This window comes from Cibotium barometz, chromosome 8, assembly GCF_041138505.1.
Source record: "Cibotium barometz isolate CiBa-2024 chromosome 8, ASM4113850v1, whole genome shotgun sequence".
Taxonomy (NCBI): Eukaryota; Viridiplantae; Streptophyta; class Polypodiopsida; order Cyatheales; family Cibotiaceae; genus Cibotium; species Cibotium barometz.
In genome coordinates, this window is record NC_141053.1 from 42,513,609 (window position 1) to 42,539,580 (window position 25,972).

A 25,972-nucleotide genomic window follows, 5' to 3' on the forward strand; every position below is an offset into this window, starting at 1 on the left:
AATGTCTTCCTTTTTTGCCCATGAAGAGAGAGAAGTACCATTTGCTAATACAATAAGAAGGGAGAGTATCGAAGAAATTCCCTCTTATGTATTTGAAAAAAGAAAGGGAGGGATTTTGTCTATCCTCCATGAACTCCCGCCCGTACAAGGTACACATGCAGCTACTTGGCCTTTGGTATATTCGTGCACTTTAAGTCACTCATTAGGAGGGATGACACATGAGTGTCGGTTTTGTGGAGCACAATTATGGACAAGTGAAAAGAAGATGAGTTGTGGACAGGTTCTTGGCAAATATTGTTGTAAACATGGGCGTGTGTCTATTCCTTCACTTGCTGAACCACCTGAGCCATTAAGGTCTCTTTTGATTGGTAGTGACACTACAAGTAAAAAATTTCAAGAAAACATCAGGGCTTATAATAGTGTGTTGGCTTTTTCATCATTGGGTGCACAAATAGATGACTCTCTCTTTCACAATAGTAGTGTCTATACTTTCAAGGTGCATGGGACTGTTTATCATCGGATTGGGTCCTTGGTCCCCAATAATATGTACAATCCTAAGCCATAGTTTGCACAGTTGTATGTGTTTGATACTGAGCACGAATTACAAAATCGACTAGGTGTCATGAATGGATTGGAATCCACAACCCTAGAAGCACTTCAATCGATGATGCACACTTCTAATCCATTTGCACAAGCTTTTAATTATGTGGGAAGAATGTTGAGTGACAATCCAAGTTTGGATTTAAAAATGACTATATGTGAGACGAAATCCACATCTAGGCAGTACTCAATGCCAACAGCTTCCGAGGTTGCTGGTATCATGATTGGTCAAGGTGATGATCATAATGTTGGTCGTCGTGATATTTTATTGTATACTCGAGAAGGCACATGCAAACACATCTCTAATTTGCATAGGTGCTATATGCCTCTTTTGTACGTCATGTTATTTCTAAGAGGGGAGGATGGATGGCACTTGAGAATCCCTTATGCTGATGCACAAGTGAGTGCATTGAGAAATGGTCATTGTGTGACTCAACAACAATACTATGCTTATCGATTGCAAATTCGCCCAGATACAAATGCATGCTTGCTACGTGGTGGAAGGTTGTTGCAACAGTTTATGGTTGATGCCTATTGCAGTGTTGAAGAGTCACGATTATCTTGGCTACGCCATAATCAAAAAAGTTTGCGTTCAGAGGTTTATAGTGGTTTAGCAGACATGCTTCATGTGGAAGAAAGTGAAAGTGGTATTGCAGGAAGGACAGTGGAAAGTAGAATAGTGTTACCTTCCAGTTTTACTGGTGGGCCACGACAAATGTATCAACTTTATGAGGATGCCATGGCAATTGTTCGGGTAAGCCCGATTTATTCATTACTTTCACCTGTAACCCAAAGTGGCCAGAGGTATTAGATGCTTTACTCCCGGGGCAAAGTGCATGTGACCGGCCTGATTTGACTACTAGAGTATTTCACCAAAAACATTCAGATATGATGAAAAATATCGTGAAGAAGGAGCTCTTTGGTAAGGTGATTGGATATGTGAGCGTCATTGAGCTCTTTGGTAAGGTGATTGGATATGTGAGTGTCATTGAGTTCCAAAAAAGAGGATTGCCTCATTCACACACGTTATTGATCTTGGATAGTGCCCATAAACCTAAGACTCTCCAAGACTATGACAGATTAGTATGTGCCGAATTGCTTGACAAGCAAATGTTTCTTGCTCTACATGATGTCGTGTTGCATTGCAATATCCATGGGCCCTGTGGGCCATTCAATCCAAATGCAATTTGTATGGATAAAGGGAAATGCACAAGGAAATATCCACGAGCTTTTGCACAAGAGACTACTGTGGATGAGAGTGGTTACCCCGTGTATATGCGTCGAAATGATGGAAGAACTGTGGCATTGAAAAAGTGTAATGTTGATAATAGATGGGTTGTGCCATATAACCCTTATCTTTCAGTCACATATAATGCTCATGTAAATGTGGAAATACGCTCAACAATAGTAGCAGTGAAATATCTTTACAAGTACATATACAAGGGGCATGACAGAGCAACAATAAGATTTAGCCTCGGGGGGGTCACTATATGTAGAATACACCTATCACGTGCGTTCAAGGCTTATATTTTAAATCCCTTATCTGTGAATTTTTTTATCTATATAATATCCCCTTTTCTTTATGAATATGTAAATTTTTTTTAAAAAAAATTTAAATCATACCCTTATGTAAATATATTTCTGTAAGTTTCATAAATTAAAAATATGCTTCTGTTGAACGCACGTGATATTCACATTTATTTGTGAGTGACCCCCCCGAGGATTTAGCACTGTACAAGGTGGGGATGTTAATGCTGCTTGCGTAGTCGATGAGATTCAGAGGTATTTGGATGCACGTTACGTCTCTGCATTAGAGGCATGTTGGAGACTCTTTGAGTATGATTTACACAATGAGAAGCCTGATGTGCAACGGTTGCAAGTACACTTAGATGGGGGTCATAATGTTATCTTCAGAGATGATGATAATATTGCAGATGTTTTTCAGAGGGAAAATGTAGGCAAGACTACTATGCCAACTGAATGGTTTACCTGTAATCAACAACATCCTGAAGCAAACAATACATTGTATAGTGATTTCCCTCAACAATGGGTTTGGAACTCCAGGTTGAAGAAATGGACCAAAAGAAAGATTGGAAACACTATAGGACGCATGTACTTTGTAGCTCCTTTGGCAGGTGAGGCATACTATGTTCGCCTACTTCTTACAATATGTAAAGGATCTAAGTCATTTGAAGATTTGCGTTCTCTCAATGGTCACATCTATCCTTCTTTCAAGGCAGCTTGCATTGCCAGAGGGATACTGGAAGATGATTCTGAATGGGTTGCATGTATGGAGGAAGCATCATCTATGCAAAATGCCTTGCAATTGAGATGTCTTTTTGGTACTATATTGCTATTTTGTGAGCCTTCCTGTCCAGGAATATTGTGGAAGAGATTTCGAGAAGAAATGATAGAAGATTTTCTATACCAGTTATCAAGAAGCAGGGGTCAATTTATTGGTATTGAACAATTAGCTGAAACTCATGCACTACTACATTTAGAAGAAATTCTTCGTGCTCAGAGAGACGGACATTGGCAGATTTTGAAGGAATGCCTGAACTAAACAGAACTGATTTGGAAGTCTTGGGTGAAAATACATTGCTTTTGGAAGAGAGATCTTTTGATACTGTGGAACAATATAACCTATCAAGTGCTATGGAGTCAACATTAACAGATAGCCAGCGTGTTGCTTTCGATGCTGTAATGCATGCAATTGCGACAGATGCAGGTGACATTTTTTTCCTGGATGGTCCGAGGGGATCGGGCAAGACCTATTTGTATAATTGCTTGCTTGCGCGAGTACATGGACAAGGGTATGTTGCTTTGGCCACTGCATCGTCAGGTATTGCTTCTCTACTCTTGGCGAATGGACGTACTGCACATTCTAGATTCAAGATACCTATGGAGCTAAACAATTCTTCAACTTGCAAAATCCCTGTACATGGACAACTTGCTGAGGTTTTGAGAGTTTGTAAGCTCATTATTTGGGATGAGGCTCCAATGATTCATCGTTATGCTTTTGAAGCATTGGATAGGAGCTTACAAGATGTATTACAAGGTGGAAAGGTTGTATTAATGGGAGGAGATTTTAGACAAATCTTGCCTGTTATTATGAAGGGAAGACGTGAGGATATTGTTAATGTAGCATTGTGTCGTTCCTTTCTATGGAACTCTATCAAAGTTCTAAAGTTAACTGGAAATATGCGTATTCAATCAAGCAATACTAATGGATACAATGAGTTTAAACAGTGGGTCATGAATATTGGGAATGGAGTGGATTGTAGCGATGATAATACGATGGTGACACTACCAAGCAATATGGTCTTGCAAAGATCGACTCTTAAAGACTTGGTACATTGGGTATACTCTGAATTGGCTATCACTACGACATATGCTTCATACTTTAGTGAGCGTGCTATTCTTGCTCCGATAAACAGTCAAGTGGATATTGTGAATAAGACATCTTTGGATGCAATGCCTGGTGAGCCTAAGCAATATTTCAGTGCAGATTCAATTCTTGAAAATGATGAAAATTCATTCCTATATTCCACAGAATTTTTGAACACAATCGACCTTCGGGGCGGATATCCACCTCACTGCTTGGTTTTAAAGTTAGAAGCTCCTGTTATTTTGCTTCGTAACTTGGATCCAAGACGCGGACTCTGTAATGGTACACAGATGATATGTAAGGCCTTTCACTCTAAAGTCTTGGAGACTAAAATCATCACTGGTACTAAAGTTGGTGAAAGAGTATTTCTTCCACGGATTACCTTTATATGCAGCGAGGCCCAACTACCATTCACCATGAGGCGGAGACAGTTTCCCGTCCGACTGGCATTTGGCATGTCAATAAACAAATCACAAGGCCAAACCCTAAATGTCTTGGGGTTGTATTTGGTGACTCCAGTGTTTACTCATGAACAACTGTATGTCGCGTTGTCACGAGCACGGTCTCCTCATGCTGTGAAGGTGTTACTTGAGGATAATGCTAATGTGGAGTGTTCATTTGATGATCTTCAAAGTTATACACCTACAACAAACAATATTGTTTATAAGGAGATCTTGATGACTTCAGAGTGACAAGTCAGGTTTCTTATTTAAGTTCTGCAATTTGATTAATTTTGTTGTGATTTTTTTTAATACATATTTGTCCATGGTAAAAGTACCTATTTTTGTTGTTTATGTTTTGACAGACATGTCTAATATTACCTTTACATTAGACATGCCTTTGTCGAGGATAGTAGGTGAGTTATTCTCTATATTTGCTTAACTTTTCTTGATTACAAAGTATGGAACATGACATTCTATACTAATGTCTATCTGTACAGAGCCACCGCTATGGTCAGCTCCTATTACTGGAGGTCACGTAGCAGGGATTATGATTGATGCTTATAGGGATGGGTAAGTATAAGTGTAATTGTTAGGCATTGTATGAATGTTTTTTGAACCTATATATAAATAATTGTATAATCTATTTGTTATGCTTTGATTTTAGGATATTACATGACATTGATACGTTTATGGTAAGAGTTATCGACGAAGGCATCGAGATGTACGGGATTGGTGTTCCTGATGAGGAGTGGGGCGTCTATTTGTTTTGGAGAGAGATGGACAGATGCTTTGCATCATTTGAGGGGTATTCAGTACCCGATGAGTGGTTGTTTCTTACATCCATCATGACCATTGGTATTCGTTATGCGTTTTATACTAGAGCTCCTCATGTACCATCCACTTGATGTTCTATTGTACGAGGTAATTTTGATTATGTTTTTCTATTATAAGATTTTTTTGAGATTTTATTTATCGATGTGTCGCTATGTGCAGATTTGATTTATCATTGTTTCGTTTGTGCAGGTCCTTTGCATTCATCGATAGTAGAGCATGTGCGGGATGGATCACCGCTTTACAATAGAGAGCGTATTGTGATGAGGAGACAATTGAATGATCCTTCTCACAAGAGAAGAATTCAATTTGTTGATTCTGACATCACTGACTGAGAATACGTATTTTGTGGTGCATTTTGAGAATATGTAATATTGGTCCTTTTTTACATCTTCGTATGCTACATTACTATGATATTTTTGTTTTCGCCATAAATCTACGAGACATGGATGTTATTTTGAGATATGTATATATGAAGTCACTTGAAATAATGTATTGTGTTTACTTAAAACATGACCTAAATTGAAAAAACTGAGTTTATTTTTTCTAGAACTCTACCTGCCGACCCGCCGCAGCAACGCGCGGGTCCAATACTAGTATACATAACCAAAAAAGTTTCAAGATGCAAGTGGTCATTGCATTCATAGAGAGGCCCAATTAAATGCATCAATTCAAAATAGTTCCATGCTTTTGCAGTGATTTATTAGCCATAAACTATAATTAATGTAAATTAATCAAGGCTCCACTCGTCATAGGTTGGGAGAGGTTTGGATACCATAGAGGAAGCCTTAAATTTGAAGACCATTTTGGCAGTCATGGAGGACTTTGAAGAAAGCATCAAAATTGGCATACTTGTATATCAAGGCACCATGCTTTGCATAGTAGCAAAAATATGTAGCTCTTCCTTCCTCTTTCTCTCTTTTATCTCCCTCTATCTCTTCTCCACCTACATAGACAAAGTCACATAGAAAACTAACCAACGCAATCTCTCTTTGCATTTTCTATGTAAAGAGAAACTAAGAGAGAGAGAGAGAGAAACTATGTCTATATACAGGCAAGTCTCTCTCTTCTCTTTTACACACACACACACACACACACACAAACAAATCTCTCTCTCTCTCTCTCTCTCTCTCACACACACACACACACACACAAACAAACAAATCTCTCTCTCTCACACACACACACACACACACACACACACACAAACAAACAAACAAATCCTTCTTACATAAAACTACACATATTATAGTGTTTCTAATATACACAAACAGGAATTACTCACACATAAAATTTCAAATAGATTTAACTCTCTCTCTCTCTCTCTCTCTCTCTCTCTCTCTCTCTCTCTCTCTCTCTCTCTCTCTCTCTCTCTCTCTCTCACACACACACACACACACACAGAGAAATTACTCGCTTCTCACAAAATCACACAGATTTCTCTCTCTCTCTCTCTCTCTCTCTCTCTCTCTCTCTCTCTCTCTCTCTCTCTCTCTCTCTCTCTATCTATCTATCTATCTATCTATCTATCTATCTATCTCTCTCTCTTACACACACACACACCCCTTGCTTTCTTACTCAAAATCAAACAAAGATTTAAAAAATATATCTCTATCTCACACAACACATACATATGGTTCCTAGCTTCAGAGCGAGCTGAGACATCCTTGCTACTACTCTGCTGTTGTTACTAGTGAGTGCAGGTCTTTTTTTGTTGGATAAATGAGATATAGAGCTCCTCCGACCCGTTGGATGCATGGGAATTGCTTTTGAATTTTGAACTTTGCAAGCCCTTTCATGAGGTGACAGGTTTGGTAGGTTTGGATGGAGGGAAGAACTGGTTTGTAATCATTAGGCGGCTCTGCAAACCCAATGTTCTTTTTTGCAGCCTAGGTTGTGCCTAAAAAATGTGCCATGTGGATGGAGCCTAGGTTGATGCCCCGTAAAAGATATAAGAGAAGTGGGCTTACTTGTCTACGATGGGCAAGGACTCGACACAATAGCTAGCCAAAATAGAATCACATCAGGTTACACACAAACACACATATAGATGTATGTATGTATGTACATTTACATAATCCATTGAAGCCTTTCTAAATGAAGCATAAGAGAGAAAATAGAGAACATACATATACATAGTTTCTTTTTGGTCCCATAGGCCATATTCGGCCTCCAAGGATGGTAATATTCTCTCTCTCTAGCTCTCTCTCTCTCTCTCTCTCTCTCTCTCTCTCTCTCTCTCTCTCTCTCTCTCTCTCTCTCTCTCAAAAACACACGTGTACACACAATACATATGATTCAAATATTTCTATGTGGTGGAGACTCTCACACACGGCACATAATCTGTAGCCTGTGCGAGTGTGACCAAAATCAATTTCAATATTTAAACCTTTTACATCAAGTTGAGTGTTCATAGAAAATATTCTTTCCAAAGGATTAGAAAACTTGGAGCCTTAAAATGTTAAAAGTTTTTCTTGGAAATTACTGAGCTCAAATATACCTAAAATGCCATGAATTAAAAATATTTTTTAAACATTTTTAAGGGAAGAATCAAGCATAGGTCGACACATTAGCCTCCATGGCACTGCTCCATCAATTCATGGTCCAGAAAATTTTCTAAAGACAAATGATCACTTTGATTTGACTTTAAATCTACAAATAAATGCATGGATGGTGTATCTTTTTTTTTTGGATTGAATCATATTTTCTAAATTTTTTATTAAACCATTTATTATTGAAATGTTTTCATCTTCAATTTGCTTTTGAATTTATTTTAGTTCTTATTGGAGGATATGACTTACAAGCTCTATTTAGAAGGGCTATACCTTAGTGGAGCTTCCCTTCTTTTACAAAGGGACCCTTCCCCTTACAAATTTAGGTGGGTTTTTTTTAGAAAACAGGTTTGTGGGGGCACGAAGAAGGAAGAAGGGGGGAAACTTGATCTTCTACCACTATGTTACATAACCACATTTTTTACCGTGCATACCATAAATATATCACATACCTTCAACATCACATGATTATTTATTATGTTGTTGCTGCCTTTGGTTGGGTTGCTTCTATTTGGGTAGTGTTGCTTAAATTTTCCTATAGTCATAACAATGAAAAAAAAAACTTTTGTATAACAACTATGTATAACAAAAAAAAACTTTTGTATATAACAACTATGCAACCACATTACTAAATGCATGCCTCAATAACTATTACTTGAGATATTTGATTTCTTATTCAACCAACCCACGTCCTCATACATGCATACAATGTAAGCACATGTGTACTCAATGAGCAAGCATAATATGTACATGTTCTATAATAATAAAGCAAACATAATTTATATATATGTACATGTAAGCACATGTGTACTTGCCATGCAAGCATAATATGTACATGTTCTAGAATAATAAAGCAAACATAATCTATATATGTGATTCGTTCACACACGATATACTGCTTGCTAGGTTATGATATGCCATTTAAATAATTATATCGTAGAAAAATATTTAACTTGCAAAATTTAAGCAAATATGAAAATTATTTGAAAATCATGAATATGACTAGTCTTCTTACAAAAAGGAATCTAGCCTAATATAAATGTACCATCTCAACATGTGCTCAATACAAAAACCAAAATACAAGTGCATAAGACAGCTTAAGAAAGTTGTGGAAGGTCACAATACGATAATATCAAATACTCTTGCCATGTATAACCAAAATGATATCATTATTTGTATTGGAAGCTATTTTTTTCAATCAATATAATGAGACTTATTTAATCTTGGTAATGTCTCCTTTTTTAAATCAAAACCATGATGTGACATTAATATTAACATGAATAATTATTCCCAATTAAAGTTGATTCTCTATCTATTTGTAAAACACTATTCATTTACTTTCTTTATGTTGTCTAGATAATGTGCATCCCCCTTGAGAACTACACACACGTAGTATATTCCTTGGACCATATATATATTAATGGTTTGAGATTATTCCAAAAGTGTCATAAAAATATAATAACAAAATATTATTTCCTTGATTGTTTTTCCTAAATGTAAAAGATGCTTTGTTGGCACTGTGATAGTGCATAGGATTTTAACAAACCATGTCCTTCATAAATCAAAAAGTTTCTAGTTAAATTACAAATGTTTTTTTAAAAAGAATCATGATAAAATTATTAAGCATAGAAATCTACATCACAAATGTAAAACCACAATTACCCTTTTTCAAAATCCTTGATAACAACAATTTTGGTCCATAAGAGAACAACACTAACAAGAACAACTTTACAAAGAGATTTCATCATCTCACATGTCATATGGTTTATTTGCAAACTCTAGATTGTTTAATCTATAATGTGGTATGTTGGTTTTACTGCTAATGCTTTTGACGATTATACTACGTCAATCTCTTGGAAATGTTCTAGTGTTTGTTTTTAAGTATCATACCATCACCTGCATGGATGTGTCCTAGTAGGTGGATTGGATTTAGCCTAGGTGGATACCCTTACCTCACTTGAGAGGTTTTTGATTTTTTTTTTGGTTTGTTAGGGTGTCCCTCCATTTGCTTGTGTTCTTTCTCATGCCCTAATGGCACTTGTCTCAATGTTCTACATGTCAATACTTATTCCTTACATGTCATCGTTTCTTTGTTGGTGCCGCATGTTTTGCCACTAATGTTTTGAAATTGAGATTGTGTGGAGTTCATCAAGTTTCATGGGTCTTCCTAATCAGGTCTTATAGTAGACAAGCTGACTTTTGGCCCTTTTTAATCACTTTCCTGTGGGTTTTTGGCGGCCTTTCCTTTCCTCGTAGTGCCCCTTTGATGTGGCAAATCTTCTCCTTCTACTAGAGGAGCATGGCAATGACTTCTACTAACCTTGATTCTGTATCATCATACAATTCTTCTATGCCAAATTAGGATCAGTGCTATGAAGCTCATCATGAATGTCTTTGGCAATTTTCACTGGGAGGATGCCAAGTAGCATCATGAGGAGATAGAAAATATTTGGGAGAATCATTTTTAGACAGAGAACAATCTACTTGTGTAGATCTAGATCTCGCGAGAGGTAGGCCAAGGCACATAACCTACTCTGCAAATTCTAGGTCATCCACTACCACCTCTTTCTTTGGGTCTCATAGGGACAAGGTCTTTCACTTAACGTGTGATTAAAAATATAACTATGGTTAGTATTTGAGGAGGTGGCACATGTTCGAAGAGTTGCACCTTCTTCACCTATGTAATAGGGCCATGCTTGTCAAAGGAGAATTGTGATATTTTTTAGGACAAGTTCGTATGTGGAAATTATAAAACGAGTGAGGTTGTGAGCATGGTAATCGGTAGGTAGTGTGTGTAGTAATTTATAAGGAGCATTTGTTCATTCTCTATATAGATAAAAAAGCATTCACTAGATATATAAATGAACATATATAGGGAAAGTGCAAACCAAGAAAAATGGAACACTTTCCTAAATAGGCTAACTAGGAAATATAGTGCATCGATATCTTTGTATAAGAAAGTGTTCCTTTTTCCCTAGTTTGCACTTTTCCTAGATATCTTTCTTTGTCCCTAGGAAATTATATAGTGAATACATTGTATCCCTATGTATAGATATGATGTATCCCTATATAGGGACTTACAAGATTATTATCACATACTACATCTTCTGTATCCCTATACAGGGACTTACAAGCTTAATATCACATGCTACATCTGTGACATCACAAACCTACCTTAAAAGCTTAATACATAGCAACAAGGGCAACATGTAGATAAGAGGGGAGTAGGGATACACACACACACACATATACATATCTCGCCTTGGATAATAGGTTGAGTCTAGGTTGCTAGACACAATACATTGAAAATTGGGCCTTTCCAACGCACATTGCAACTAAATGTGGTCCAATGGTGACAAAACTTTGCAACAGTGTATATGTCGATCCCACCCTCACTCTTGCAAAGTTTGTTCACCATCGGACCACATTTGTCTGTAATGTGCATGGGAAAGACCCAATTTTTAATGTGGTTTAGCCTTGAGTCCCCTTAAAATTGAGCTTTTGGCATGCACATTGTACACAAATGTGGTCGGATGGTGAATAAACTTTGCAAGAGTGTATATGTAGAACCCACCATCACTCTTACAAATCTTGGTCACTATCCGACCACATTTAGTTGCAATGTGCATTGGAAAGGCCCAATTTTCAATGTATTGTGGCCTTAGAGAGTCCCCTAAAAATTGGGCCTTTGGCACACACATTGCAGATAAATGTGATTCGATGCTGACCAAAATTTGTAAGATTTTATATGTAGACCCCACCCTCACTCTTGAAAATTTTGGTCACCATCGGCGGACCACTTTTGATGGCAATGTACATTGGAAAGGCTAAATTTTCAGTGTGTTGTGGCCGACATAAATGTGGTCCCCGATGGTGACCAGACTTTGCATGAGTGTATATGTAGACCTCATCCTCACTCTTGCAAAGTTTTATCACCATTCGGACCACATTTGGTTCCAATGTGCATTGGAAAGTCCCAATTTTCAATGTGTTGTGGCCTTGATGAAGAGCCCCTTGAAAATTGGGCCTTTGACACACACATTGCACACAAATGTGGTATGATGGTCACCAAACTTTATAAGAGTGTATATGTGAATCCCACCCTCACTCTTGCAAAGTTCGGGCACCATCAGACCACATTTGTGTCCAAAGGGCATTGAAAAGGCCCAATTTCCAATGTGTTCTCGTCTTATAGAGAGTCCCTTGAAAATTGGGCCTTTCCAATGCACATTGCAACCAAATGTGGTTTGATGGTGACCAAACTTTACAAGAGTGCATATGTTAACTCTGCCCTCACTCATTAGGGAAAATTTGGACTCAAAAAGGGGCCTTGTAAGAGATCCCTTGGGATGGTGATGTGGACAAAGCAAGCCAATAAATCCACATATAATATTGGAGGGCACGTGCGTCGTTTTTGAGTTCTTTATTCCATTAACTGACATGTAGGGTGTTTTTTAATTCAAAACAATGCATCTTGAGTATAGTTTTTTATTCCCACTATGGTGCCTTATTATATTGAAAAAAGACACCACTCTCTTTCTTCATTACACTTTTGAATGTAACGAATCCAACTCTGCTAACCGAACTTCGTCCCTGCAACCCATCATCTTGCATTGTCTCCCTCATTGTCTTCCCGATTGCACAACCACTACCACTCCAAATCCGAGTTTTTTTGAGCGGGAGGTTTTTGATTCTCTCTTCTTCTCAAGGCGGCAAGTTTTGAAAAAGGATGGAAAAGTATTTGTTCTTCATGCGCCATACCTGCTTGTGCATGAATAACAATCCCATTTCTTACCTTTTTCAAGTGAGGGTTGTGCTTACAAGTACTCTGTACATTTTGGTTCATCCAGGATACCAACAAGTTTGTTTGATGGACAAGGAGGTATTATTTAGTGATGTTGTCTTTTGGTTTTAATGAAGCAATCTTCTTCACGGGAGATAAGTGTAATATCTTTGGATTTTTTTTTGTTAAAGTGTGAGTTCATTATGCTTTTTGGTGTTGTTAAAGCACAGAACAATGCAATGGAACCTGTGCAGCAAAAGAGGAAAAAGGTGGACATCCACTTCCAAGTAGAACCCGATTATGCTCCCTGTTGTAAGAGAAACTGGTCTAGGCCAGCATGCGAAGCCCGCATTACTGAGCTTCGAAATGAAGGAAAGAAAAATATGGACCTTTGGTTGGATGGTAGTATTTACCCACCAGATCCAACCTCCTCTCAATCTCCATCATTCTTTGGGTTGACAAGTTTCTTCAAGTTTGTGTGTGAGGGTGAAAATGGATTGCTTGGGTATTGCAAAAGACTGTTTGGCCAATGTCAAAGTATCTTTGAAAGACATTTGGGTGATAGAGATGCCAGGATAAAAATGCTTGAAGGTGCGAATTTTTACTTGGCATCGATCACAACAGCTTTGCAAGCTTCAAACGAGGACAAGGCAAAAGTTTGTGCTGGGTTACAAAAAGAGTTTGATCATTTGCAGCAGACTATTTGTAAGATGCAGGACACTATAAAGGAGAAGAATGAAATTTTGGCAGTTCGAGAAATCAACAATTTCACATTGGAGAGTGAGAATGCACACCTTCGAAAACAACTTGAAAAGTTCAACAGGAAATTGCAATATTTGAAAGACACGCCATTAGGTGCTCGATTACGCAAGAGAAAGATCAAACCATTGGAAGAACTCAATGTTGGAGGTGGCCAATGGAAGCGTCGTGTAAAAGCTTGCAGGTATTGGGATCTATAATTTCTTTGAGCTTAAATTTCTTTGAGCACTCACTTTCATTTTCATCTTTAGTTCCTTTCTTGGAGATGGGGGATTGGGTGTGGGGGTGGTATAGTTAGATGAATGGTGGACTGAAATAGCTATCGTTGTTGCTTCAGGATGGTCACAGATGTTGTGGGTCCAAAAGAGCAAGGTTCTGATATATTTGGCAAAGTTCTGACAAAAGACATCGTGGAGTCAGCAATACAGCATCCTAAGTTTGCAAGACTTCGATCAGACATAGCAAAGCAATCCTTGCAAGAGGTGAGCGAAGCATTCACGCCTGCAGATGCACAAGGTATATGTGACATGGCTGGTATAAGCACAAAGTCTTACAGGATGTTGTTTAATAAAGTAAAAGAGGGTTTCAATTGCAAGCTTGGAAAAAAGACAGTAATTCCCATTCCAAAACCATTTCACGTAAACAAAGCTCGAAATATTCTCAACTTGGGAATGGTCGAACTTGTTGGAGAGCCTTGTCACCTGTCTAGCACATTGACAGTGACTAAAAAGAGCGGGGAACAGAAAATTATAGAGCTTACAGAGTTCAACAATTTCATCATGGATGTTCGGAAATTACAAATGGCTATGGTGAAATTTTATGACATCAGTGTACATGAGTGCAATGGAAGGCTGAAATTTGTTTTGAAACTTGATGAGAGTGAGGTGATCAAAGGACAGAAGCTGGAAAGGGTTAGCATTACTTTAATGAATAGAGCTTTGGATGCAAGTATCAGTAATGCTGATGAGAAGCACTTTAGTGTACAATCCGAAAATGAGATTTGGTGGCTGGCTGCATTTGAGGTGACGTGCTATCCATTTTTAAATAAAGAATATTATGTTGCTATCCTCTTGTTATGATGTTGTAGACAATCTAACAGTTGTTGTTAACAGGTTCCAACAGAGACCCATGAAATTCTGAAGTGGTACTTCAACCAGACTGAGCTTCCTTCCACTATCCAGCAGCAGTCGAATGGCGAAAAGCTTTATGTAGAAGGATATGGTGAATATGAGGTTGAATGGCACCTGGCTGCAGATCTTAAAACCTTGAAATGCATGTTTGGTATTTCCCAAGGAGCAATGGCCAAGTATCCTTGCCTGTATTGTATGACCGAACGAGGTGTCTCCAAAGGAGGAAAAGAGAGAGAATGGAAATGCCCAAATGCAATCAGTAATAGGCGTGAACCCCCAAATCGTGATGCTCCAGGAGTGGATCCTACTTGGGATCCAATTCTTCCTATCCCTTTGATCAGAGTTCATATTTGTGTTTTGCATGCGCTGGTTAGAATAATTGAGAAACTAGTCTACATGTACATCGAATTTTCATGGAATATGAAACCAGCAGTAGAGAGTGAAAGAACTATTAAAAAAATAGAGCAAGTGCTTTCAGATGCAGGTTTACATTGTGGTCAAGTGAAGATTGAGAAGGACTTGAGAAGATCTGGGAAGACCGGAAATGTTCCTAGCAAACCATGTTTTGGAGGTGCAAAAGCCAGAAAGTTCTTATCTAATCATACCCAGAGAGGTCATCTGGGTACAGATTTTGAGGTGTGGAGGAAGCTTCATGCAGCTGTACCTGACCGAGGCTCTTCAGGACAAGCAAGGGTGGCAAAGGCCAAAGCGTGGTTGGCACTTGATCGCCTAGCACCTTTGTTGCAAAAAGCAAGGTTTGAAGATGGGGATGTTGAGAAATTTGAGGCAGTTGTGACAGAGTTCTACACTAGCTATGAAAAGGCATGGGGTGCGACAAACTTGACACAATACATGGTTATTACTTGAAAACCTACAGCTTTGAGTATTTTTTGTTGTTCAAAAAATATTGTACGATACTAAATGTCTTGTTGTTGTTGAGCATTTGTAGCACATTTTGCATGCACATGGAACCTTTTTTGCGGAAGAGTTTGGAAGCCTTGGGATTTGGTCTACCCAAGGCATGGAAAGATCTCATTGGCAAGCACGTTGTGCCTATCAAAGGGCCACTCAACATGGAGGAGGATTAAAGAAAAGTAATCCCATGAAGCAACTATGTCAGTGGTGGTATAGGCGGATTCAAGTGAGGGCTCGTGTGAAGATCAAACATGCTGAATCAGCTGTGTCATGTGCAATAAGAAAGGTTCAGGCTGAACGGAGACGTTCAATATATGTCTCCTCACAGGGAAAGCAGAATCATGCTGAATGGCTGAGACAACGACAAAGACAGGGCAGAGTGTGGAAGAAAATTGATCATTGAAATATATATTGTAAAACAATGATGTAACTGTGAAAGATTTTAAAAGAACAAGAGCTTTCATCTATGTCCCATATAAATGTTTCCAATATATATACATTTCATAGTTTGCAATGGTAAACAAGAAGAGTATTGAGAAATATGACGAAACTTCTTAGCAACTGGAACAATCTAAATTTGTTAATCTGGAACAGAGACTTCCCCCAGCCGAGCCTTTTTTGTTGACGTTTCTGCATCATCTTCTTCATCCTCTATTAATGGCGTAAGAGGGACCATTGGTCTTGCTGTTCTAAGAAGATGCTTCTTCCCGCAATCACTCAACAGATTGGGATCTGTGATTCCACATGCCAACCCGTAAGCAGCATATGTTAAATAATATTTACATCTTAACGAATATACTCCAGGTCCCTCTCCAAAAATTCGAACAGCTGCTTGCCGCTCCAGAAGTATTGCCTTGTTTGCATTCAGCCTTACGTGGTAGCCACCTAAATACCTGGATAAAGTCTTTATCGCCATCAGAGGAAAACTGGCGTTGTCCTTGGAGTAGCTAGCGTGAAATATCACAATTTGAGGGAATTTTAGGCGGTGTATATATGTTCCTAGTGTCGAATCGTGGCCCAATCCCGCCATACGCTTGCCTGAAGCACGTTTGAGGAATGTGTCTTCATATATTTCCAACTGAAAAAACAAAGGAGCATTAGCCAGAAACAACATCACCAAACATTTCAGGACAAAGTTGATAAAGCCAAATCCACAACAAAAAAAAACTAACCTCTTGGTTCTCATCTGCTTCAAGCAAGGCGTCTTGCCATAAATTAGTGCTCGAACTAGGAACGTTTTCCGCTGACTTATTTGGCGCATCCCTACACCCTCCCATGTTGGTGATATTCAATCTGTCCCTTGCTTCTTGTAGCTCTTCCTCTGTGGCATCTTTTCCTTCATATCTAAGGGCATCAGCATAGATCATATTTAGTGTTGCTGCAGCAGAAAGGAACTCGGTGTCTTTAACATGGCTGTCCACTAGTAGGTACTTGTCTATCCCATCATCATCTACAAAATTGTCATCGACCTCCAGATTCTGGGCTATGAAAGCTATGCAATGATCCTCCCTTAAGTTAAATACACGTTGTATGTCTGTCAGCAGTATATACTCTGAATCTCCTACTTGGTAGGAGGGGAGTAATGGCGTTGGAATGGGGGAGGAGTCATCTGATTCAATCACAAGCTGACCTACATCACTGTTTTGTTCTCTAACTGCCTCAATATCAACCACCGAACTAAGCTTCCTCTCTTCTTCAACATTGAACTCCTCAATGACATGAGGAGTGTCCTCCTCTTCAGCAGCATCCTCAACGGTGGGACTTGCCTGACGAGAAATCGTGTCTTCACTTTCAATTTTTGCAAGCGGCTCTGTACATTCTTCATCTGTTAATTGCACGTTCATGTGCAAGAAGCATAAGAAGGCGTAGGAGTATTCCATCAAGCGGCACTTTCTTTTATGAAAAGGGCAAAGCAAGGCTCTCTTCTTGTCACATGGCACCTTGTGCCAATCCCTGTTTAACCTCTGCTTCTTCTCCGGCGAAACCTTGAGATTAAAATGAATGTGACTTTTCCCATCAATCATCATTGGTTCTTCATTTGTGAGCTCGTCAAACTCTTGCTTTGCCTCTTCGAAGTATCCATGATGGCTAGACAATGTATCCTCGAGAGAAAAATCGCTATTGAACATCAACGAAATTGCAGGGTGCAAATCATGATGTCGGCATTTGTACAGGAAGTCATATAATAGAGTTGCAGGAGTTTCTTTGATCTCTTCGTCCACATCAAATTCGACTTGAACTTGCGCCATGGCTGAATTCAAGTCTGTAGAAAAGACATGGAAAATATTAGTTCAGGCAATGAATCAAGAGACAGTCGATCTTAAACAACAAATCTCTGTGTGGTGTAAATGGATTCAACATAACGCGAGAGGAGATGCCAGAGGAATCCAGGTATTCCTCCTCGCGTTGTAGTGAATCTATTTTCCCTAACGCAAATAAAATTGAAGCTAAGTCAAGGACCTCTTCTCGCATTATGGTGAATCGATTCACCATAATGCGAGGAGGAGTATTGTGCTTAGTATGGGACCTTCGCTCGCGTTGTGGTGAATTGATTCACCGCAATATGACGACTTTATCATCCTTTGGCAACGCCTCTAACGTTATGGTGAATTAAAAATTAAGATAGTTCTCCAGTACCCATACTGAGAGAGGAGGTGTCAAACGAATTAAAATACTCTTCTTCGCAGTCAATTCACCATAAGGCGAGAAGTCATAGGTTTTCAATTCACCTTAACGCGATGAAAAGACAAAACAAGTAGTTCTCCTCGACTGAAACCAAAACAACGAAATAACAAAAGAAGGAAATGTAAATGGATTCAACATAACGCGAGAGGAGATGCCAGAGGAATCCAGGTATTCCTCCTCGCGTTGTAGTGAATCTATTTTCTCTAACGCAAATAAAATTGCAGCTAAGTCAAGGACCTCTTCTCGCGTTATGGTGAATCGATTCACCATAATGCGAAGAGGAGTATTTTGCTTCCTATGGGACCTTCGCTCGCGTTGTGGTGAATTGATTCACCGCAATATGACGACTTTATCATCCTTTGGCAACGCCTCTAACGTTATGTTGAATTAAAAATAAAGATAGTTCTCCAGTACCCATACTGAGAGAGGAGGATTCAAACGAATTAAAATACTCTACTTCGCAGTCAATTCACCATAAGGCGAGGAGTCATAGGTTTTCAATTCACCTTAACGCGATGAAAAGACAAAGCAAGAAGTTCTCCACGACTGAAACCAAAACAACGAAATAACAAAAGAAGAAAAAAGCACAAAGGAGATAAAAATACCAGGAGAACGAACTGTATACAATCGTCGTAGGAGATGGAGATGAAGGAGGTTGGAGGTTTGTCTTTGACGTTGGATACAGGAGGATGATTGATGAAGGAGGGTTGGAGGAGATAGTCAGTCGTTGATGGAGATAAAGGCCGTTGGTGGGGAGATAAATGAGAATACGAACTCCAAAAGAGGCAATAAATGAGATGAGTATCCTAGAAAATCCGCTTTTAATGCTACGCGACACGTCAGCGCCGCGTTTTTCACCCGCCATTCCATGAATGCCACGTGGCATCCCGCCGTGTACCTAGCACGTGTACAAGGTATAAAGTTTAATCAAAGCCCTTTTTAATGCTATACGACACGTTAGCGCCGCCTAGTCGCCCTGGCAGCCCGCCAGCACGTGTGTTCGCTCTAAAGACTAATCAAAGCCGTTAATCACGCCACCTTTTCGTCCTCTTATCGATTTTGCCTTGTCCGTCCTCCTGCTTGCCTCCAGCTGACTTCCGACTACCGCCACAGTACTGAACCGACTTTCCAACACCTGCACGACAGTCTCCATCCATTCACACGCAAGAAATGTAAGTTTTTGTATAATACTTGATTGTTTTGTAAGTTTCTTGTATATTGCTTGTTTGTTTTGTTTATTCTTCGACTGTTTGCCCTGTGCCATTGTTTATTCTTCGACTGTTTGCCTTCACCTTAAAGCACAGGACGGGCCATTAGAATCTCAATAAGCTCCATGTCTTATGGTGGATCGAATCACCATGGCAGAAGGCAAACGTAAGAGATTCGCGAAAATCGATTCACTATAACGCGAGGAGGATTGTTTTGCTTTGACTGGCCCTTAGACTCGCGTTATGGTGAATTCACGATAATCCACCTCTTATTGGTGTCAATTAAATCACCTCCTACACGACAGTCTCCATCCATTCCCACTCATAGAATGTGATGAAAGTGTATTACTTGATTGTTTTGTGTTTCTTGTATAATACTTGATTGTTTTGTTTTTCCTTCGACTGTTTGCCCCCTGCCGTTGTTTTCTCTTCGACTGTTTGCCCTCCGTCATGGTGATTCAATTCACCGTAAAGCAGACGACGAATCATTAGAATCTCAATACTGCTCTATGTGTTATGGTGAATCGACTCACCAAACTGCAAGACGGAAAGGTAAGAGATTCGGGAGAACCCTCCTCCCGTTGTAGTAGATCGATTCACTATAACGCGAGGAGGATTGTTTTGATTTGACTGGCTCTTAGTCTCGCGTTATAGTGAATCAAATCACTTTAACGCAAGATCGAAGCTCAAAGAATGCACGATAATCCGCCTCTTATTGTTGTCAATGAATTCACCATAATGCGAGAAAAATTATTGTGTTTCTGTGGACCTTCATCTCTCGTATTGTGAATGGATTCACCATAACGCGAGGAAGTGCATATTGCTTTCTTGGCCCCCCTCTCTCGCTTTATGGTGAATTGTTAATCGTGTACTACTGAATAGCAAAGTTTTCTGCTTTTTCTTGCGTTTTCAGATGGCTCGTGTAAGGCATACAGCCAGACCCATTGATAATGCAGCTCCCTCATCTACTGGGAAGAAGATGGGCGTTCTGAAAGCCTCAAGGTCAAGAAAATCAAGCAGTCCTTCCCGATTGTCCAAAACGCAGCCTAGACTCAGGCGTTTCGCAGAGCATTCGGCAGCCCTGCGAGAAATCAAAAAGTTTATGAAGCACCCGACAGCTGCTATTCCCAGATTGCCTTTCCAGAGGCTTGCCAGGAGAATTTGTGAGCAGAATGGAATTTTGTTTAGGTGGAAGGCATCGGCCTTGTTTTGCTTGCAAGAGGCCACAGAAGATTGGATGATCGAATTTTTTTTGGATAGTTACGTTCTTGCTGCCCACGCACACAGGGTGACAGTAATGAACAAGGATTTTTTCAGCCTAATAGCCCTTCGTTTCAGATACGATAAGTCACTTAGACCAGTTACGTTTACTGATGAACGAATGTTACAAATTTTGGATGTCCGGCCTGTACAAAAAGTGAGAATTGAAGAGGTGACCGAGGGAAGTCCAGATCATGAGCATCAGACTCGGGCAAATATAATGACAAGCGCTCAAAGGGAACATCAAGCTGCAATGCTTGCATTGCAAACAAAAAGGGAAAATGTTCGCGCACTCCACGCCATGAATCGGGAGGCGCTGCAATTTTTGTTGCCGGAGTTCTATGTACCCTTTAATATTAGAGGGCATAGATGTTATTTCCCGATTCATGCTGAAGAAATCAACATTTTGTTTGATCCCAAAACTGAAGTCAACGACAAAGTGCTCAGATGTGTTTTAAGGTATACTCTTTTCTCTGTCCTCCCACAATTTTTCATTCTTGGCTCTTAAAGTTGATGCCTCACTCTTGATATGTTTCCTTGTGAAGTTTTGTTATTTCGCTATTGCCCGAGGATGTACAGCAACGAGTGTTCCAGATTGATTCACTGGTCTCAACACTGTTGCTAGAAGAGTCAGTTCCGTACCTCGATGTGCTGAACTGGTTTCGGGAGGTCCAGCTGGACGATGCCCGAGTATTTTTTTTGGCATATCATGAAAAGTGAGTTTGTCTCATTCTCTCTCTCTCTCTCTCTCTCTCTCTCTCTCTCTCTCTCTCTCTCTCTCTCTCGCATGATGTTTATAGGAATCACCGTACACGAGTTATATAGTGCTTCCTTTGGATTGAAACTAATAGAATTCTATTGTGCAGTTCCCATTGGAGTCTTCTACTAGTCGACGTGCAAGAAAATGTCATTTACCTTGCAAATTCGACATCTGGTGCCCATGGAAATGTTTTGCTGTAAGTAAAAATCATTAAGATACATATTATTGTTTGAGTTAGAAGTCCGGATTGATCAGGATAATGATTGGTCTCTGTTTACAGTGGAGTCAGGAAACTAATGGCAGCTTACGAGAGCCTCAGCATGGACATCGACAGCCTGGATCGATCGACCATCCGTAGGGTTAGTGTCCCCAAACAAGAAGATGGCTACAGCTGTGGGTGGAGGGTTGCACTTAATGCAATGTTGCTGCTACGAAGCATTTTTCAGCTCCCTTCAGAGGATGTAAGCATTTTCAGCTCCCATACGCATTTGTGCGCCTGTTTATCTTCTTATATATTGTCATGTTGATCTTATTTATGTCTTGATGAATTGTGATGGCAGTTTCCATCAATGTCTCGCTACGTGGACCTAGACGTCCAAACGTTTAGGGAGGAAACGATTGCGAAATTGATCGAGGTCGCTGAAGTTATGCCTCCAGACGGGCCAGTGGACTTCATCCCGCCCAATCCACGAGGGGGGATAGGCCCCCCTGAGCCTCTTACATGGGCTCCATACTTGGGAGAAGAGCCCTGGCTCCATCCTGAAGCCGATACCTATGGGTTCCAGCCATAAATAGTTTTTTCCTTCTTCCAACAAATGTACGTTTGAGCTATACATGTATTGGAGGGAGAACATCAAATGTAAATACACTTATCATTTGAAAATCAGAGGATCAAATTTGCTACTGTGTTCCTTCACTGCTTGCTTTCTTACTTTAAGCCTTTTTTTGTGTACATAAAAATTCAATTGGGGAATTCTTGCCTTCATTACATTGTTTTAAACAATAAAGCATTACAAAAGCAATGTTCTGAATAGATAAGTTTATTGCATATGGAAAATACATTGTCACCGTATACATGGTCACATCATATATCTTCTAGTGCCTCCAATTCATGTGGGGCTGCAACATCTTTACAAATGATCTGATGCTCTCTTCTTTTACTTAGCTTCCGACCATCGAGCTTGAAGAAAAATTGATCTGGAGGATTCTGAATAGCTACTTCTAATTCCTTCCTAACATATTCGAGAGTCCAATTCTCTTCCACTTCCAATGTCAAAGATGGGTGACCCTGTCGAATCATAACTATATCTATCAAGCAAGAGTGGCTGCCATCTCTTGTATCTTGGTCCATGCTTTCCCAGTTGTTGTTGATCCATCGCCACCTTCTATAAGTAAATGACATGCACAGATGTTGCCTGGCAATATAGTATCTGATTCCAAAATATCATTAGGATAATTTTCCGAGTATAATCAAATAAGCGTTGTAACTGTTTCACAAAAATACATTTTAATGTTTTAACACTCACCGAAATGCAATGTCGGAGGTGTTCAATCGACATTCGATCAAATCATCTCCCTTTGATGATTTCACTCTCCAACCTTTGTCAAACAAATGATCAAGCCAGACTTCATCTACATCTTTGCACACAAAAGTTGTTCTAGTTTTTCTCAATTGTTTACAATCAGAAAATAAATGAACAAAGCATGCAATTGGAACAAACAAACTTAAGTGCACATTTCTTGCACCAATGCTAGGCTTCATAGCACATTTAATATCATTAAACATTTTGGTCCTGTATGACTCTATCACTTCTGTGTCAAGCAATGGCCACTCTGGACTATCAAGTGCGGGCAACGGAATACGTTCCAACTTTCCATGTCGACTCGATTGAGTGGGCAAGGTATAAAATGAGTCATAGAAATATGTTCTACTTCTTGCGAGATCACTTGGTGCACGACCTTCATATTGAAGTTCCCCCACCTCACCATGTACGACATTCAAGAACCCCGTCAAGCATTGTGCAGGCTCCCACTCCTGAAGGTTGGATGGGTACAAATCTGTGCAAGGCAGAAAAATGTATATCAATCACCTTATTTGCTACGTTGAAATACAAAACACAAGCACTTACAATGTGGTCTGTGTCTTGGAAGTCCTTCCAATGGTCCCACGTTGATCTCTTTTTGCATGAATACATGCTGGATCAACACTTCTTTGACAGTTTTCCCTCCTGGTGCCATCTTAAAGTCAAGGATCCTTCCTTTCCAATGTTTGGCCAAGTCTTCAGATGCCTTTCCCTTCACTCGGTAGTGGCCTTGTTTTCCTGGCTGCATAGTGACCCAAGAGTACTTCCTGTATACTTGGGGAATCCATTCTTTGTTCTCGTCTTTTATGTTATACAACACAACAGATGAGATACTGCTCCTTGCTCGTTTCAGTCCACTTTCGGGTGCCATGATAGAATAACAGACGTATGAGAAAGAAGAAGTAGCAGAAAGTGGATGACTGGGCTAACCGCTTTTGTGGATCAAGGAGGGAGGATGAAATGAGGGACGGTGTGTTCTTTTTGGGCGCCAAAGATGTTTCAAGATTCAAAAGTGGAACCAAGTTGAGGGAATAACCGGGAGAATGTGTATCTATCTATTCCAAGCATTCAAGCTTCATTAGTTCTAGGGGTGGTGGAAAGAATTTTTTAGTGCTCCACGTCTAACACAGGAATGTGGAAAACATTCTTTTATTGTGTTAGTTTCTGACAAAAAAACGGTTTTAAATATTTTAAGACAAGGTGATGGTTTTTTTTAATATTTCATGAAGATAAGAGTTTCTCCACGTTTTGGGTGGGTTTGTACAGAGGTCCCACCACCGGTGAATCTCGTTCGTAGATTACATGTCACTCAATCTATGTGTCTATTATTATATTATTGTTGAAACAGCCCTCTTTTGAGTCCAGAATTTTCCTAATGCTTTCAAAGTTTTCTCACCAGTGGACCACATTTATGTGCGTGTGCATTAGAAAGACCCAATTTTCAATGTGTTATGGCCTTAGAGAGCCGCTTGAAAATTGGGCCTTTGGCATGCACATTGCACACAAATGTGGTCTGATGGTGACCAAACTTTGCAAGAGTACCTATGTGGGCCCAAATTCACTCTTACAAATTTTGGTCACCATCGGACCACATTTGATTGTAATGTGAATTGGAAAGGCCCAATTTTCAATGTGTTGTGGCCTTAGAGAGTCCCTTGAAAATTGGGCCTTTCCAATGCACATTGCAACCACCAAATGTGGTTCGATGGTGACCAAAATTTACAATTGTGTATACATGGACTCAACACACCCTCACTATTGCAAATTTTGGCCACCATCAGAGCACATTTGAATGTAATGTGTGGGCTAAAGGTCTAATTTTGAGAGGGCTCTCTAAGGCCACAACACATTGAAAACCGAGGAAATGGCATGGTAACTAAATCAGCTCTAATGGTGACCAAAATTTGCAACTGTGTATATATGGATACGACCCTCACTCTTGCAAATTTTGGTCACCATTGGAGAACATTTAGTTGTAAAATGCGGGCCAAAGGCCCAATTTCGAGGGGACTATCTAGAGTCATGACACATTGAAAATAGGGAAAATGATTTTTATCCGGGATTTACTTCATCTACCGTACCAACAAAAATTTAGTCTCAATTTAGGGATCCATCAGTCCAGCTAACCCCATCCAGTCCCTTGGGTTAGCCAATCGCCCAACCACTGTAGTGATGGGATCCAATTAAAAATTTGGTTAGGTTTTGTCCCAGGTACCAAGGAAAAGAGTTCCCAGGTCCCCTAGTCGGATATTCATGCAAACTTAAAACTAGTCACACCACTTACACACCCAATACGAAATTGCCTTTTTCTCAGCATTATCTAACTTTAAAAACAATCATTTAATGAAGCCATTGTGTCACTAATCATAATCCTCAAAATCTCCGATTGAATCCTTATTTCTAATCATTCCTTCATCGGTGTATCTATGGCATCATTGGCAACCAGAATGCTCACCACCTGACCACTCAGGGGCCTTTCGATAGTTCCTAGCTCATAGTAACCGGTAATATATTCACATATCAAAATGGAATCTCCGTTGAAGATCAACAAGATCAACCAACGGATCCATATAAAAGAGCCATGGACTCATCCGTTGGAGGACCAGCAAGGTCAATCAACCAGATCCATGCCCGAATTCAAAAAACAACTCTTACTCATTATTCAATATCTTCCCCGATGTACTTGTGGGTATCTTTGGCGACCCAACGCCCAAGCACCGTATGGTCAGCACCCTCTAGGATCCTTCGCAGGTCACCTAGCGCTTCACTCATAGGCCGCTTCCTTGGTCCCTCATCCATCGTACCAGAAGCTCACCATTTAAATCGAACCGAGGCTGGTCAAGACCTCAGCCAAACCTTGCTACGCGAGACGTCCTCTGTTGACTCTCCGTCAACTGTGCAACTTTATCAGCTAGGTCTCAATTGCAAGATGGTCAAAATGCTTCCTCAACATTCTTGACATAAAATAGTCATTTAAAAATAGGTCATAAATACAATTTCTATAACGAACTCTCGTCTTTCCACATTAATCAACATTACTTAATCCACATTCATTTCATATAAATTCCCATTCTC

General features: G+C 39.7%; 1 protein-coding gene across 1 annotated transcript in view; it reads left to right on the forward strand.

The window, feature by feature from the left end:
* Positions 1 to 21,953, forward strand: part of LOC147636293 (uncharacterized) — a 28,905-nt gene extending 6,952 nt beyond the window's left edge. Inside the window, exons 2-4 of the mRNA XM_086802101.1 lie at positions 21,125 to 21,270; positions 21,421 to 21,510; positions 21,595 to 21,953. Of these exons, the coding sequence (XP_086658227.1) occupies positions 21,125 to 21,270; positions 21,421 to 21,510; positions 21,595 to 21,841 (483 nt within the window). The 3' untranslated portion in view covers positions 21,842 to 21,953. The remainder of the gene's footprint in view (positions 1 to 21,124; positions 21,271 to 21,420; positions 21,511 to 21,594) is intronic.
* Positions 21,954 to 25,972: the final 4,019 nt, after the last annotated feature.